General features: G+C 35.7%; 1 protein-coding gene across 2 annotated transcripts in view; it reads left to right on the top strand.

Annotated features, from left to right (window-relative positions):
• The window catches only part of GLRA3 (glycine receptor alpha 3), a 195,843-nt gene extending 177,899 nt beyond the window's left edge, over positions 1-17,944 (top strand). The window contains exons 8-10 of one of the 2 annotated variants that reach the window (XM_030311883.1): positions 1,013-1,156; positions 3,397-3,441; positions 17,486-17,944. In XM_030311883.1, the coding sequence (XP_030167743.1) occupies positions 1,013-1,156; positions 3,397-3,441; positions 17,486-17,764 (468 nt within the window). In that variant the 3' untranslated portion in view covers positions 17,765-17,944. The remainder of the gene's footprint in view (positions 1-1,012; positions 1,157-3,396; positions 3,442-17,485) is intronic. The other variant, XM_030311884.1, reaches the window with a different exon arrangement.
• The last annotated feature ends 669 nt before the right edge of the window (positions 17,945-18,613 follow it).

The following is an 18,613-nucleotide window of genomic DNA, read 5'->3' on the forward strand; positions in this document are numbered from 1 at the left end:
ACTTGAAGAACAGGGCATCACTGTTCCTATTAAAATCCCATAACCTGAGTATAAAGTAAAGAAACATCAAATAAGCCAAAAGTGGGAGACACTAAAAAAAAATCTGGTCTGCACTTATCCAAAATATCAAGGTCACAGAAGGCAAGAAAAGGCTGACCATAATGTTTCACATTGAAGCCCAAAGAGATCTGACGCCAAGGGACAGCATATAATTCTAGATTAAATCCTGGACTGGAAGGACAAATGTTTTTCTGGTAAAAAGGGCATTATTTGGACGATTGCTGAAATGAGAATGGGTTTTTGGGTTGGATGGTTGTATTTTACTAACGTCAATCTGATTTTGGGGGGTGTACTAGAGTTATATAGGAGGAGATTGTCTTTTTCTTTTAGAAAATACACACAAGTATTTTAGGGTAATGAGGCATCGTGTTTGCAAATGACTCTCAAGTAGTTCAAGGAAAGGCCATAAATGATAAAGATAGAGAGAAACATATTTGACATTTGGTCAAATATTAACAACTGGAGAACTTGGGAGGTTTTTTGTTTGTTTTTTATTTTTATGTTTTTTACTGTTCCTGCAACACGTTTGCCAATGTTAAAATTATTTCAAAGTAAAAAAAAATAATGAAGAAAACATGGAACTAACAGGTAAATGGCATTATCTATATTTCGATGTTACTTTATGCTTTCTTCAAGCATTGTTCCAGATTTCACTGAAGGTAAAATTACATGTCCAACTTATTTTGTCTTAATCATACATTTGGCCTTGTGCCTCAGTTGACAGCAAACTTTATTTAGTAAAACATACATAAGTTTTGATGTATGATTAATATATAAACTTGCACAATTAATTTCTAAAAAGTGTTTATTAAGCTCAAGAAGTATTGATCTTATTCCTTTCTTCTTCAAGATGATATAAATGGTACAATGTAGAATCAGATGTTCAGTTTTGTACTCAGTGGAAACAACAGTACAAGTCAGTTTGCTCACTCTCTCTTTCTCTCTTGGCCAGGTTTCATATGTCAAAGCTATTGACATTTGGATGGCAGTATGCCTCCTTTTTGTGTTTTCAGCACTTCTGGAATATGCGGCTGTAAATTTTGTATCTAGACAACACAAAGAACTTCTGAGATTTCGACGAAAGAGAAAGAATAAGGTAGGTGATTAAATGCGTTGGGTTCACTGGGATACCGATTTTCACTGGAAAGTCAATTTGTTACATTTAATACAGTGGCACAGAGAGGAAATGGAATCTGAGGACCCAATCATATGAATATTCCTTTGGTTTTGTCCAATCGAAACTGAAATTGTCAAAAATAGCTTCAGGGAGAAAATGGTGACACCTAGGTCTACTTTACACAACATATCTGGTGACATGAGAATTTATCAACTTCTTTCTAATGTACTTCCTGGAACAACACCATTTTTTGCTTCAATTAACAAAATATATCATTTCTTACTTGCAGTGTGAGGATCTTACTGATGGTCTGACTTAACATGTCATCAAATATAACTATTAAAGTTGTTCCTTTTCATCAAACTAATTCCTTTAATTGTTTCCATAAACCAATATCTATTTATTAATGCTATGATACTCATGTAAAAGTATGTGGAAAAGTTTATGCATACTTTCATGTCGTTAAGTTGTTTATTCTGAAGCTCTATGGGAAACACAAGAAGGTGCTATTTTTGCCTGGCTACACCTGTTAAATGAAACCCAGAAGAAATTGTATTTCGAACATCATTAGAAGACCACAAGAAGTTGTAGAAATAATCTCATAATTGAATGTAGATGTGCAGAATGGGGTCGTTCCCCTCTATTAAGACTTGTAATGTCATCTCTGTTTATATGTGCACATACGTCCAATCAACCCCCTTTGCTTTTCTGTAAGGGAAAATTTCTATTGACCAGCATATCTATGAGTTTACTTCTTTTAATATGAAAGTGCCAACTGACATTTAAAAGCAAATGGACTCACATGCAATAGAGAAATGTCAAAGTTGTATGCACAGTAGAAACTGTGTCTAGAATCCCATATATTGGAATATTTAAGTCAAAACATGCTCAAATCTTCAACAGAGTAGTTTGGTTCATGCAGTATGCACTTTTAAGGATGTTGAAAGGATTTAATTTTTTTGAGGATTCCTTATAGTTTCTGAATTATTTGCTGCAATTTATATATTCCTTAAATTTTGTAAACCCCAAGAGCATGATCTCTCAGTACTGAGCAGTAAACATATTCTAACATGATAGTGGATTCAGTCCTATCTATTTGACTCCCCCAAATCATAAAAAATACCCAATTCACAATAGCATGGAAGGAACATCAGGATTGTGATTCTCTGAGCAACACATTGGACTAACACAGTGCTTGGGCTTATATTTGATCAAGTTGTTATGAAAATAAAAGCACATTATTTATATATTGAAACACATTTTGATGGAGAGTATAACTTTTCTTTATCCTCTTCTCCCCATCACACCCCCATCTACTGGTTTCCTTGTACCTTTCTCATTCTTTTACTGTCTCTTTCCTCTCCTTCTTTCTCCCTTCCTACTACCTACTTGCTCTCCTTTCTCTCATGACACTTAGCACTGGCTGAAACACTATCACAGGACAAAAAAAACTCTCTATCATAAGGGTTAAGCTTCTGTTTCTTCTTTCCTTGTAAATGACTGATAAAGACCATTTTTTCCTTCTAATATTAATACAAAGTAATGCTTATTTCCTCTTCTCATTTTGGTTTGCTTTTTTGCTTTTATTGTCCATTTCTCTACCTCCCTCCTCATTTCTATACAATTTTAAATGTATCAGCCAGGTGCTGAGAAGTATTAGGTACATGGTGTCCAAATGAGGGCTAAGAGCTCGGGCATTTTCCACACCTACCACACATCCAACAGCCATAGTGTCCAATGGGTAACATGATAGACTGTATTGTAAGTCTAGATGCTCAACTCTGGTCCCTCCTCAAAAAGGATTATCCTACCAAAGCAGCTTTTTAATTTTACTACCTATAAGAATATCAGGATACATACTGAAGCCCATTATTCTTTAGCTCACAGAAAGACGACAAGATTAAATTTTCTAGTGAGGGGCTTTCTAGGAAAATACAGAAATGCACAAATAGTAATACCTCATTTATTTTCTAATGACCAGTTGAAATATGCAGGGAGCAACTAATGTAACTGAGATTTAGTGCAGGAAAAAAAAATAGCTTTTTTTTTAAGTTCATTTCATACTTTGGGGGTTGCATACCTTGCATATGTGAAAATCGATTAATGTGTATGTGAAAATGATATATGCAATTAAAACCAATTGTGCAATTATATTTACTCATATATGACTTGATTCTCTGGTTTCTCAATCCCTCTTGGTCCACTTTACCTTCCCACAGACAGAAGCTTTTGCATTGGAGAAGTTTTACCGTTTCTCAGACACGGTAAATTCGCTTTCTTAACTCTAAGTAGAGGAATGTGGTTATCAGTAAAAAAGCAGACAGCATATTCTGCACCCAGGCAGTGTTTGGTGGGGAAACATAGCCCCTTGCATATTTAAATCCAAACAACCACCATCCCCCTTCAGCTAAGGATATTCTCGTCAAATTCCATTTGTCTTCCCTCACTCAGTGAAAAGATATTTAAACATCCTTCATCTTATCAACTGAGATAGTTGATGGATCAAAATGATTTTTAAGTATATGTTAAACAGAAATAACACATGCAATCTTCTAATAGTCTCCATGAAGGAAATAATCATTTGCTTTAGCAAAATTAGTTCAAAAATTAAGGGAAAATTTATTTGCACAAAGAAGTTCTAACTGTAGCCTTTCTTGTCAGAAAATAGAGACCTAAAAATAAGGCAAAAGTAAAATGCTTTGTCCAACCCATGTATCTTTAGAATCCATTCTTAATGTTGAGATTCTTTATAATAAATGAAAGAGTTTGGTTTTGATAGCAGCATCCTTTGAACTCTTTGGTGAAAAAGAGATCACAAGGTCACATGTCCAAGTATAATAGCTAAACAGTTAGAAAGTTAATCTATACGAGAGCATATTATTTGCTTGACTTGGCCACCCTATGATATAGCATTCAGTGGTTGAATTGAAACACGTCCAAGCCAAGAAATTTGGGCTGGGGAATCACAAACAGTCCAGTCTACTAAACTAAAATTTCTGGAATAAAGTGCATTTAAAAATACCTCCCCAGATGATTCTGGCTCACATCTTGGTTAAGAATACATACAGTGTTAGATGAACAGATAGGAAACATGTTACATTCCTCTAATTGAAGGATTCTCAATGTCATAGCAGGTATCTAGGGCCAGTATTATTTTAAAGCACTTACTAAATTTTCTTATAATATATAATTGTTCAACTGATTTTTCTACTAAAATTGCAGATTTGTTCCCAACAGAGCTAGCCACATCTCCTTTATTTTTTCATCCCTGAAAAAAACAAAAAATTCACTTGATTCAATTACTTTTACTTAATTATCTTAAATACAAATTTTAAGAAAAAATGTAATTGCATTGTATTTGCATAACACAAATAGTAGCCTCTTTGGGAGACAATATACTTAAACCCCTAGTAATTAAGCAGTTAATGCCTATAGGAACTTTAGTTCCTATATATTTAATTAAATATTTAATTTAATTCCTATATATTTAATTAAATATTGCTTTACAAAACAATGCAAAAAGAACTCTGATAAAAAATTAGGTTTACCTCAGCAACCATTATAAATACTTATTTTTTAAAAAGAAACAAAATGGTAATGCAAATACATTCATGGGAAATTATATGAATTCCACTTTTTTTATAATATTCCAATCCTTGTGCAAATTTGGGGATGATTATTTTGACTTTCTGAAAACTATTTTTCTCAAACTAACAAGTCTTTGAATTCATCATTTTTAAAACCTGTAACTTGCTTAGAAACAGTCTGAGCAATCCAAATCTTTAAATCAAAGTAATCTAAATGAGTCTAAATGTTGATCCAATACCCTATATTTTCACGAGTACTGGTTTACATAGCTTTTATCAAGCGCTCTAAATTGGCAGAATAGGCAAAGTAAATAAAATAGCCTCAGTATAAAAAGTTTGTCACAACAGGGGGCCTTATACTAATGTAAATATTATTTCTAGAAAACTTTTAACTTGGTTCAGAATTGGCTTAGCATTGTGTGGAATCTCTTATATTTTACTTTTTCTCCATTAAGGTATGAGCGAGTGAATCTTTGGTCTATTGTGAAAGAATACAAGTTTGCTCTTGTATCCAAATTTCCCCACCCCACACTGTCATAGCCTGCTGTGTGCCGAGTACCCACTGCACCATGTCGTAGACGCTTACCCCCAGTGCTGTATATGTGTGGGTGTATGCATGATATGAAAGTGTTTTGGTTAGAAGTTGCTCTTCCCACATGTGATATCATTACTTTAGTCCTGCAGGGTTATAAAGGTGTGCCCAAAATGTTTCTAAATACATGTTATTTGTGGAGAGAAATGGATGATGTGGGGTTGCTTTAATGCATTTGACAAAGCTTCTTCTGCATCACAGTGTAATGATGCAATGGTTTACTGAGAGAAAACATATTCACACAGTATTCCAGTACCTCTGTCTTCCTGCTTGTTATTGTGTGTCCATTGCTATTTATATACTCAAATGAAAGAAAAATGAGCCATTAGTTCTGGATTTGAGAAATAACGGCCAAGTTTATATTTTGCTAAGCACAATGGTTATCTTGGGGGATGGGCTAAATGGGTGATGGGTATCTAGAAGGATACTTCTTATGATGACCACTGGGTGTTATATGCATGTGACAAATCACTAAATTCTATTCCTGCAAGCAGTATTACACTATATTAACTAAGTAGAATTTAAACAAAAATTTGAAAAAAAAAAAGATATCATTGACTGCATTTTGACTATCTGTACAAAAGCTTGTCATTGTTTTATTGACTTATGTATTTATATGCTGTCTTACCTCAAAAATAACTCAAGGTAACTTCTAAGAATAACAAATAGTTGTTTTTTCTGCCCTGTACAGTTTTTCGGCTCTATAGTTTTAGGACACACACACACGCACACACACACACACATATCCATATCCATAAATATATATATATGTACATATATATCCATAAATATATTTATATATGTATATATATATCCATATCCATATATGTATGTGTATATACATACAGTATTTTGAAGGGATGAGGCTCCATAGACAGTTGAAAGCAACGTGGTACCCATATATATTAAATTATATAATAAAGTTTCCATTTAGCTCAGTTTATGCTATACTCTGGAGTATAAGATAATTTTTAAGTAGGAAAGTATTTTCTACAAATTTCTTTGATACATGCCCAAGGAAGAGTAGTTTCCCAATCATTTCAAACTAAATTATATTTGAATGACTCTGATATGGGAGGGGTTCAAAATTTCATCCTCTCAAGTAAACCAAAAATTGTTAGAATTTAACGATTTCCTGCAAACAAATATTTAGGGTCTGTGTTAAACACAGCTAAATCTTGGAGCTATATCCTCTCTGAAATATCTATTTAGGAAAATAGCATTCAATAAAATAATGTAACTTCTACTTAATCTAATTTCACATGCATTATAGTGACTTCCATCTCAAAGTTAACTAAAACACATTTACAGCTTTTTACATATGTTGTCTATCATAACATATTATCTTATGTCTCCCTTTAATTCGAGTTGGCACTGAACGAATCTGGCATATTGTGCTAGAAATAGATACATGAGTATTTAAACGAATTATTTCCTTGATTTCTCATCAATCTCCTAAAATGTATGTATTCCATCTTTGTTTTATTTTACCTTAGCATTCATCTTTTTAAGCCTACATTTTACCATGTAAATAATTTCCAAACCATTTCTGAATCTAATTTCAATATATAAACATAAACTTGGCTAATTCATAACTAATGCATGTCATCAATAATAAATGCAAAGTTCTCATGAAAACTGGATTTTAAATAATTTTATATTGACAATTGACTTGCAACCATAATGTATTTTTAATCTCATCTATAATTGTATTCTTTGAAGCTTTCCATTTTAAAATAATACGGAAATGTATATAGATGTATTAAACTGATATGTATTTTGGAAAAAGAATTTTTAATTCATTCCTATATTTCATCTTACCTCAGAATTTTCTAAGTGATGGAGATCTTCCCAACAAAAATAAGCCACTGTTACATTTATTAGTAATTTTTTTTTTCAAAATCCACACACTTTGAAACCCTGTAAATGGAAATGAACAGCAATTCACTTTTCCTTCCTTTGTTACTCTCCTATTTGGCAATTAGAAGTTACAGAAAATTGTTGAAACAGAAAGACCTTTGGCATAATTACTTGACATCTTGATTGTATACAGAACACCCAAAGGCACCTACCAGGGGAGAAACATTAGGATGAAAATAATGTAGTTAATGCTGTTGTACCCCACAGCAGTTCACATAATAAATCATCATTCATGCTGTCGTAGAGTCTTCATGTTTTATTATCACTCACTAGCAAGCTTCATGCTTTCACCACTCCCACACCCAAAAATAAGATTTTGGCCATTTTTAAGGACTAAGAAGAGGATAGGAAATAAATTTTTTTTTTTTTAATTTTTTTTTTTTCAACGTTTATTTATTTTTGGGATAGAGAGAGACAGAGCATGAACGGGGGAGGGGCAGAGAGAGAGGGAGACACAGAATCGGAAACAGGCTCCAGGCTCTGAGCCATCAGCCCAGAGCCTGATGCGGGGCTCGAACTCCCGGACCGCGAGATCGTGACCTGGCTGAAGTCGGACGCTTAACCGACTGCGCCACCCAGGCGCCCCCAGGAAATAAATTTTTATATTACTTGTATGTTAATATATATTTGTTATATGATGGAGATGAAGTAATTCAACTGAATGACTGTCTCTGCCCTTGGATTTTTTTTTAATAGTTTATTTATTTATTTTGGGAGAGAGAGGGGGAGACATAGAATCCCAAGCAGCTGTCAGCACAGAGCCTGACATGGGGCCCAAACTCACAAACCATGAGATCATGACCTGAGCTGAAACCAAGAGTTGGGTGCTGAAGCCACTGAGCCACCCAAATGCCCCTAGACTTGGATTTTCTATTTTCAATATTTCTAGTTATACTATGCATGTTCCATGAGTCACTCTTTGGCATCACTCTCTAATAAAATGAAAAAGCATGTAGCATATTTCACAATGTGATCTTGATGTTTAATTACTGAAACATTTTTCTCACTTTCAAACTTAGTGAAAACAGGTCTCCTGTATAAAGAATTGCACACTAACTAAATGGGTTTTTACGTTCTTCATTGCCTACCCTTCTAACTTGCTTAAAGCATAGTAAGTGATTTTACTTGTGAGTAAATTAAGGTATGTCTTCAATTTTACTTTTTAAATCAGCCATGTTCTTTTGCTCATTTTTTGCTCATTTTAATTCATTCTATTTAATTTTTATCATTACCTATATCTTGGGTTGGAAAGTGCCTTACTTTTATCAACATTAAATATTGGCTAACATATAGTGTTTGAGTCAAAAGTTTTAGATGTTGGTCTAACTACTTCACATGTTTGACCTTCAGTCTATTAGAAACTCAAGCTGAAGATATCTCCAGAAAACTGAATTATTTCAAACAAATATTTGAGTACTAATTGGAATAAAGAATTTCACTGCACATTTGCATTTCAAATGTCAATCTTGAGTCAGATTGTAAATTTGGACCATCTAATATTTTTGAGATTAAAAGGATATATTTGGAAATGACTTCCTATATAGCACACACATATTTTATAATGCAAATGCCCAATTTATTTTCATGTTTTTTAGAATGTAAGTTCTCCTCAACACCTTGTTTTTGTTACCATTACTAGGAAATAAGTATTTGAACAAGACATTTTCATGAGGGAAATGTTTTCATTGAAGTTCAAAGTGTTTCTATTTCTCCAGCACCACAATTAATCGGAAGTATGATGTTAGTGAAACCATATTCCGGATGCTTTCGAAAACAGTAATGCACTCTATCATGCTGTGACACATAATTATGCAAAGTCCATTGCCCAGGATATGCTTTGGCCCATGGTAGATTTAAAAATGGATAAAGATATAGATCATATTAATAACCTTACACATAACATTACCTAGAAGCAGCCTTAGGTAAAACAGAAAATTATTTAAAAATGAAATAATAGTTAAATACTAACACAAAAGTCATCCCAGAGTATGTGTTCATAAACTGCCACTTAAAAATGTAAATTTGAGTGGAATTCAAAAGATGTTTCTTCACTAAATTCAAGCCTGCTTGGATAGATACATTAATGCCTCTTGGAAACGCTTGTAGAATTTGCTGTGCATTATGATCACCTAGAAAACTTGTTGGGAATGCAGATTTCTGGGACAACCTAAAGGCTGATGAGTACAAATCTCCACAATTGCCATTCAGAAAACTGGATCTCTGCAACCCGTCCCAGTGATTCCAAGGCAGGTGTTTTGTGGACCGCAGTGTGAGAAACATTGCCCTCCCCCAGGCTGTCATTATTGCATGCACATAGAATGCTGGTGATTTGACAGGGTGTTGCCAAATTTTACGAGGAATCAATGCTACATAAAGACGATTAAATTTAAATTGTTCAAATGTGTCATTTTTCTATGAAAACCGACATCTAGAGGTCAAGTAGCTTTGTTCATTACAGCACTATAGCCTGATTACAGGTTTGAGAACGCAGTCATGGTTACAAGACAGAAATAAGCTTTAGTCTCATGTCATTTATTTAACTTTTAGAAGGATAAAAGTCAGGAGAAACAGCAGATAAAGTATCTTCGTCTAATTGGAAGTCCTCACGGGACTCAACATGTTTTGTCCCCTCACTCACAGGGAGCATGGATGTCTTCCTAGTTTAAAGAAATAGATATGATCTATCTATTAATATCATCTAATATAAATATGATCTAATAATAGATCAGAAGCAGCAATGATCCCATCAGCTAGAAAATGTAATCATGGGCCCAGAACCATTATATCAGGTATATAATATATATCTGATATGCTATATCAGAACCATTATAATGCAAAAGAAATGTCTGTAAGTGGGAATAACAAAATAACGTCACAGCATTGCTCCCAACCCCCCACACTTCAACCACCAGAAACTAGAAACCTTGTTAAAGGCATTCTTTGTTGCTGGCACTCATACTCAAGTGATCTACACACTCATCCTGTGAACTAGCCAGCTCTTTATGTCCTTGCTGTCCTGTCTTTAGTAATAAGTGTTTTAATTCCTCATTCCAGTTTCTATTTAAATGCCCTCACTCTGTTGCACTTTTGGGCCATTTTGTTCACTGGTCATGTTTAAATGTGTTCTTTTGTTCAATGAGATCTATTCCAGGAGCCCAAACTGATATAAAAATGCTTTGTTCCAAGCCATTAATAGTATTTTCATCTGTGGCTTCTGTTATGGTATAAAAAAAAGCCCAAGATGGACTCTGTCTATTTCTGCTAAAATCCACGGAATCCTCCAGGAGCCATAGTCAAAGACCTTAGCATTCCATCTGCCAGCAATGTGTTAGCACTTATCCTCAGGAGATTTAATTCAAAGGCAATTTTCAAGCAATATTTTCCTTCATTAATATTCAGGTCAAGCTGCCACCACATCAATGACACAACAGAGGAATATATCACAGTTCTGTCCATTGTTGCATGGCCTGGACACCATCATGGCTACATCCATGGCCGGTCCAAGACATCTGTTTTGGCACTCTATTCTCCTTCTGAGCTAACAACCAGGAAAACATTACTTGACTTAATTTAATTATACCCTGGAATTTTTATAAGGAATTTCATCTCCCACCGTGGGATGTTGTTAATTGTTCGTTTAACCTGGGCCACTTGCCTGACCATAAGGCAACGCCACTGGCTAGAGTCAAGAGCTTTGAATATGCAGATATTGCTCTGAGAGCAATACTTCGGATACTGTCACATACACCGGTTCTCAAGCCAGTTCATTTTGTGGACTTACCTCGCTTTCAACTACAATTATTTATTAGACTGAAGGTGTGGTTTAGCTCCTGACCTTCTGTGTAAAAATTTCTATTGGTGAACGAGGTGACCAGCTTTGTCTCAGTGGGAAGAGAATCATGAGATTCATACCTCTCTGGATAGCTCCAGCTGGAGATTCCATCTCTGGTCCATTGTCAAATAAGCTACCTTTTCATGGATATGATGTACTTCGCCTGAGTAGTTCTCCTTCGCTTGTTCCTAAAGATACCGTTCTCATTTTATCAGGGAACTTAGACTGAAATACCTTTCTGACCTTGCCCATCATAGGATGATAGGGTTTTTAAGCCTAAATAAAGTCTGATGCCCTTTGGGTTCCTTCAGTTTGGAAACTGCTTCTACCAGAGCACAAGAGAGTATCAGTAGTTGCCATTCAAATAGATCAGAGAGATTTCCAGTCTAGAATTCTGGCAGCCGTCTTACAGTACCACTGTTGAGTCTTCTTCAGAAATTCCAGTCTGCATGTGTTTTCATAGCAGATGCCTCTAGAGCTGATGGATTTTAAGGCGTCAGAGAGGGAACTTGGGCTATTTGTTGCCTGCCTCAGACCTGTCACAGTTCGTTTGCCCATGTTCCACTTTCAAATTCATTCTGCCTTCCAGCCACTTTATACAAAATGGTCAACAGGAATCAAAATGTATCTGCCAAATTACAAATAGTGTTACATACAAGCTGTTTTTCTCATACAGGGATGCAGAAGAGATAATGGTTTGTCCTTTATTGTTTGTAAATCATTCCTAATGGTTTCCTCCAATTATTTCTGGAAATTGGTCTGATGGGGCTGGGCCCTGAATTTTAACCAGGTTAATTAGTTACCTTTACCTAGTCACATGGGCCACTAGTTACGAAACCCTCCCTTGACTTTCTCCTCAGAGAGAGAAACTACCATTTATCATTAACCAACTTCCTTCTGACAGTGACCTAGACCAAACTCTTTCAAACCGGTTTGTGATAATAAGCTGGAGATTTCACGTTTCCTTAACTGGGTCTACACCACATGAAGATACACAGTGTCAGGCTTTTTTCTTTGTATAAACCTAACAGGAAAACCCTAGTCCAGTCTGTTAAGTATACCAGTGCCTCGGGGAGCCTGGCTGACAGTGGAGTATGTGACTCTTGATCTTGGGGTTGTGAGTTCAAGCCCCATGCTGGGTGTAGATATTACTTAAAAATGAAATATTTTAAAAAAGGCATACCATCCTCCTTTGTCCTTCTGAAGCTCTTCAGTTTTTACTATTTATCATGGTAGAGGCTGTTGAGGGACTTCTTTAGTGACCCCAAGTAGTCAGCAGTCAGACTGTAGGATATATGTAGCTTTATCATAGACCAGATAGAGCTATTCTAGAGAAAATTAATGAAGGACTTAGCACCCCTGCTTCCACTATTTCTTTAATCAGAACTAAGAGTCTCACTTACTTTCCTGGAATCTTTTTTTTTTTTTTAATGTTTATTTATTTTAGAGAGAGAGAGAGTGTGTGAGCCGGGGAGGAGGAGAGAGAGACAGAGGATTCACAGCAGGCTCTGCACTGAGAGCAGAGACCCAATGCAGGGCTTGAACTCACGGAACTGTGAGATCATGACCTAAGCTGAAATGAGACACTTAACACACTGAGCCATCCAAGTGCCCCGTACCTTCCTGGAATCTTGTACTGTTTAATAGTCACCACAAAGGAAGGTTTAAGCAATTCTAATGGCTTCCCATTTAGTACATCCAATTGTAGCTGGGCTAGGAAACAACTGCCCGAGATTAAGTTCAAACCAGAAATGGCAAGATCCTTCGTGCATGTGTCATGTCGTTTCCACTTATGCATTTAGCCAAAGGTGATACCATCTGCTGGATATTCCACTCCGAGCTGGGCCAGGAGAGCCCAGCCTTCAAACCAGTCTTCTTTGTTTCAACTGCCTTCATGGATGGAGTAAATTCAGCAGCCCATATCAGTGCCTTTTGTTTCCTTTCCCCACCGGCATCATTGATTTAACTTCTGAGATGAAAGCAGCATATTTAACAGGGTTCCTTAAAGGAAGCAGCTGCCGGAACTGGAACAGATTTCCTTCCTCCCAGCTGGCAAAAATGTGCCAGGAAATCTTTCATAGGACTCCTGTCAATTTTCATTCTGTGTCTTAAAAGCCACCTAAAGAGAGCTAATAGATTTACCTCTGGCCATGATCTTTCTTGTGAATCGCCCAGAATTTTTGCCCATCGGCAAAACCCAGCATGGCAGCTATAAAAGCGAATGTACCCATGAATCATGTGTAGCTTCCTGCATTTCCAGAAGGAGAAGTACGTGGGGAACCCACGCCTGGAGGACTCCCCAAATCATAGTGTCTGCCAGAGTTTAGGTCAGAGAATGTGGTTTGGCTAGGCTCATTTTTATTTATCACATGGCCAGGCCAGGTTTGCGGCTTCCCTTAACGTAACTACTTCTGCTGTTCAATGTCACAGCAGTGGGAGAACCAGGAAGCTGGTCCTCAGCGTAGATTCATACCACCCCAGACTTTACCTGCTCCAAAAGGGTCATTGGTTACATGCTGGCCAGTAGCTGCAGCACATTAGAAGTCAGCGTTCACAGCTAACATTGTTTTTCATGCTGCGGTATATATATATATATATATATATATATATATATACACACCCCTATGTCAATCCTAGAAGGCATAGACCACAGATATCAGCTGGTACTTCACAGTAAAGAGATCTGCTTCTTTCTGTTATAATTGCTTCATAAAAATGGTAGCCACAAGCCACATGTGTCTATTGAACACTAGAAATATAGTCTGAGGGGCCCCTGGGTGGCTCAGTCAGTTGGAGCCTGCTTCGGATTCTGGGTCTCCCTCTCTCTCTGCCCCTCCCTTGCTTGAACTCTGTCTCTCTCTCTGTCTCTCAAAAATAAATAAACCTTGAAAAACATTTAAAAAAATAAATATAGAGTCTGAACAGAGGTGTATTAAAAATATATGCTGATTTCAAGGACTTAGCATGAAATAAAGAATATAGAAGATCTTTTTACTGTGAGTAAATATTTAAATCATATTAGGACATACTAAGTTAAAGAAAATGGAATACTGAACTTAATTTCATTGGTTTCTTTTAACTTATTAAAATGGTAGATAGTGTAAAATTTAAATTGAAAATTATACACACGGAGTTCATGTGTGGCTCCCAGTATATCTCTATTGGACGGGACTACACAATACTCACTAGTTTCCAGTGTTGTTGGCCTAAGGTTGCAAAGAAGTAACATCAGGGATTAAATGCAATGTTCTTCCAACTCCCAAGTGGACCTGACACAGGCCATGAAGCCGCTTGCTTTACGTGCTCTAATTTCTCTTTCTACCAAGTGGTTTCAGTTTCACAGATAATCAACTAAATAGGAGACAAGAAAATTGTATTTTGAGCCATTTTCCCCTCGGTTTTATCACCTGGTCTCCTTCGGTTTTATCTCGTTAATCACCCGTCTACCAATTCAATAAGGGATCATTCTCTGTCTTCCACATTACGATAGTAAGATTTATTCCCAGTTATTTTCCGTGGGACTTTGGCTATCTCAACCCCAGGGGGGATCAGTATCAACATTCTTATCAAATTCCCTCCCTGAACTTTGGGCCATATTGAGTCTGAAAGGATCTGAAAGCCAGGTCAGCTTCTGTCACCACCGTTGAAATGCGGGGTTAAATTTGTCAATCAGACCCTCCAGACACACTGGGCTTCACTCGGTCCTACACGAGCATGTGAGGCAGCCGGCACATCAGAGGTAGCATTTTCTCATCTCCCCAGGAGGCAGGGCAGTTACTCATGAGCACAGCTGCTTTGGGCCTCATCCACAGGCGCATGTAGACGCGCTGCCACGGACAAACGTCAGAGCATATGTTATCACATTGACACAAAGAAGCCACAGCCCTTATTTCTTACCAGACTTGTCTACGTTCTGGTCACGTAGCCCAAGGGCCTTCAGGCCATCACACAGCGGTGCCCTGCGCAGTAAATGTAGCAAACTCCACCTTCCCCATTTAGTGAGCTCTATTGTTTTCAAGGAAATGATGCTGAAAGGATCAGAAGTCATTCATCAGCCCAGGCCCTGAGATTAACCCTCTACTCACAGTTAGTGGAAAGATGCCATGGAACATAATGTGGCTGTTCACTGAATATCTTAAATCTTGAAAAGGTTGTCTCTGTTTTGAGATGGAGAACTGGAGCGGGGTGGGGGGGGGTGTGGAGTCTCTAAGGGTTTGAACATAGTTAAGTTCTTCCAAATTGATGGTTAGAAAGGTAGTCAATGGAGGTAGGTGGTTAAAGACACAAACTTCCGTTTATAAGATAAATAAGCACTAGGAAAGTAATGTACAACATGATGACTATAGCTAATGCTGCTGCATGATCTACAGGAAAGTTGTTCAGATAGTAGATCCTAAGAATTTTCATCCCAGGGAGAATTTTTTTTTCTTTTCTTTTTTTTCTATGTGAGGTGATGGATACTAAAACTACTGTGATAATCATTTTATCGTACATGTAAATCAAACGGTCATGCTGTATACCTTAAACTTGTACAGTAATGTATGCCAGTTGTTTCTTAGTAAAGCTAGGGGGAAAAAATAAATGGATTCTACTTTACTAAATACAGCAGAATCCTAAAATTCTAGCATTTTTGTAACCCATCTCTTAATTGGTTCAACTAATATGTCAACACCTCATTGTAAATGCTCATTGAGAAATTATCTTTTGTCCTATTTTGAGATGGCTTTTTTTTGGACACATGGGTTGATATAGGTTAAAAGGCTATTTTATATATCCTTCAGCATTCAGCTGATTTGCACCCAAAAGTTGTACAAATTCTCCAATGATCTACACTTTTTTTCTGAAATGCAAACAGCAGCATGATTTCCTAAATTATAAGGAAACTGTTTTAGCACTTACGTAGGAACAGCTTAATTTCTTGTATATCCACTTTTTTCTGGGACATAAAAAATTCAAGGCAAATAATAATTTAGCCTTAAAATTTCCATGGAAACTAAAAAAAAAAGCCAGTATAAATGAACATCTTTTTTAAAGAGTACTGAAAATTCAGTTTCCAATTTTTATAAGATTACAACAGCAGTTAAGTATAATTAGGATCATCGACATTTACTTCAGATTTGTTTCCTCACAATTCAATTGCTTATGCATCTTACAGTTCAGCTGTTTCCCAAGAATTATTCGTTTTTATTTTTCATGTGAAATTGCCTTACTCCATTATTCCCAAAAAACTATTTCAAACATTATTACATGAACTTTGATCATCTTCTCATGTTCAGAATCCATTTTAATTTCCATTTTTCAGTTTCATATTTTGTAATATACATTTTATTGAGCCTCTGCTTAAACAGACCCAAAATAATTTATTACTTTTGTCTCCTATATTACCATTAAAAATTACTTTCATAAAAGGAGAGCTTTGACAACTTTAAAACAACTTTAGAAAATGTCATCTTTTAAATTTTCAGTTTTAGTAGCAAAAAAAACCCCTAATTAATTGGCAGTTGTCTATTGTTACATTATAAATAAATGAATTAAATTAAATTATTCATTAATGAGTTTCATTATAAACTCTAAATGCCATGTTTTCCTATCATGAACACATTTCATTTATCATATTTTTATTAAGGAAATTTTGGTTTAAATTTTGGTTTTCTTTTCACGTATGTGTATGGAGAATTCTTTAATTTGCAACATTTAAGAGAAAGGTAACAATATCTTTCCAGAACATGAAATAAACTTCAGCCAAATTTCATTCATAATTTCAACTCAGTCCATGTACCTGAAAAATAATCACATATAAACTAGAATATATGACTATCTTAGAGTCTTCTAGATGGTTTAGTGTAAAACATAGAAGTCACGTTAGGTGAGGATAACAAAACCCAAACAGCGTTCTTGAGCTAGAGTGTATTTTCCAATGAAGTCATATAAAAATTATAGGAAATAAACATTAAAGTTTGCCTCTATGAAAAAGAAAAATCCAGTCAATGATCTTGATATTTCCCCCCTTGACATCATATTATTTATCCACATTATGTAAAAAAAACCCAAAAACATAGTATATGAACATGTATAAGATCCCAATAGATTCCTTTGCTTACCCAACTTATTTATATATTGTAGCAATACGTAGATAATACCAGAATGTTTAGTTTTTCCAATAAAACATATTATTTGAGAGTTTCGTATTTCTTAATAGACACATTTATATGATGCAGCAGGATAAATCAGTAAAACTTGAATGGGAAACAAAGCAACTCAATCTTTATATGCTTGTAATCTTTATCGTGATACAGTTTACATTACGAATCCGAAATGCCTGTTATACACGCTCTATTCCATGACTCAAGTGTTTTCTTATGTTTTTCTTCTGACAGGATGATGAGGTAAGGGAAAGTCGATTCAGCTTCACAGCCTATGGAATGGGGCCATGTCTGCAAGCAAAAGATGGTGTGACCCCAAAGGGCCCAAACCATCCTGTCCAGGTAATGCCGAAAAGCCCTGATGAAATGAGGAAGGTCTTTATCGACAGAGCCAAGAAGATTGACACCATCTCTCGAGCTTGTTTCCCATTAGCCTTTTTGATTTTTAACATTTTCTACTGGGTTATCTATAAAATTCTTAGGCATGAGGATATTCATCAGCAACAAGATTAAGCCTCCGGGGGCATGCAAGTGCGAACGATCAATTCAAAGGAAAGTTTCTTTGCCATGGGTGTGTGTATGTGTGTGTGTGTGGTATACAAATAAGGACCATCAAATTAAAGTGGCATATGGGAAGGTATTATTATGATTTGCTCTGCAAAGTCACAGGCATATTAAGAGGCTCTTAATGGATACAAAAATATATACTATGAGGATTCTATTTCACATTACTTTAAGATTATCTGTCCTTTCACAGTATATCCTGTAAGTGGACATATTATTGCCAATGTGTTTGTGTTGTTATATAATGTCACATAATAGTACACGTGAAAACTTCTTTGGAATTTCTTGCTTTTCAGCTCAATGACATTAAATCTTACAAAAGTAAATTTTGCACAATTAACTTTATAAATGGAAAAAGGGAAAATGTTGAAGACTTTAAACATCAGTAGCTTGAGGCTTTAAAACATGTTCTTATGCTATAGTTACAAAACAGAAAATAATCAGTTAATTCTGTAGAAAACTCACGACCTCAGAGGATTGCACATACAGATACTACCAGCCCGACTTATGTAATACCAAAAAAATTCAAATCATAAATTTAAAATTAAAAAGTTTTGTTATTTATATACTAAATCTAATTGTTTCAAATACAATATTTCCCTCTTTGGAAATCTCAAACAAATGGCTTAAGAGATCATATTATATACAAAATCTGCTTTTCGTAGCTATATCTCTATGAATGAAGATGGAAATACTGAAAATAACATTATCATTTTTAAATAAGTGTTATAGGTGTGTATTTGGAATTATTGCCAAACACTGAAAACCACAAGCCAGCACCCTTGTTTTGTTAGTTTT

Source organism: Lynx canadensis, chromosome B1 (genome assembly GCF_007474595.2).
Source record: "Lynx canadensis isolate LIC74 chromosome B1, mLynCan4.pri.v2, whole genome shotgun sequence".
Classification (NCBI taxonomy): domain Eukaryota; kingdom Metazoa; phylum Chordata; class Mammalia; order Carnivora; family Felidae; genus Lynx; species Lynx canadensis.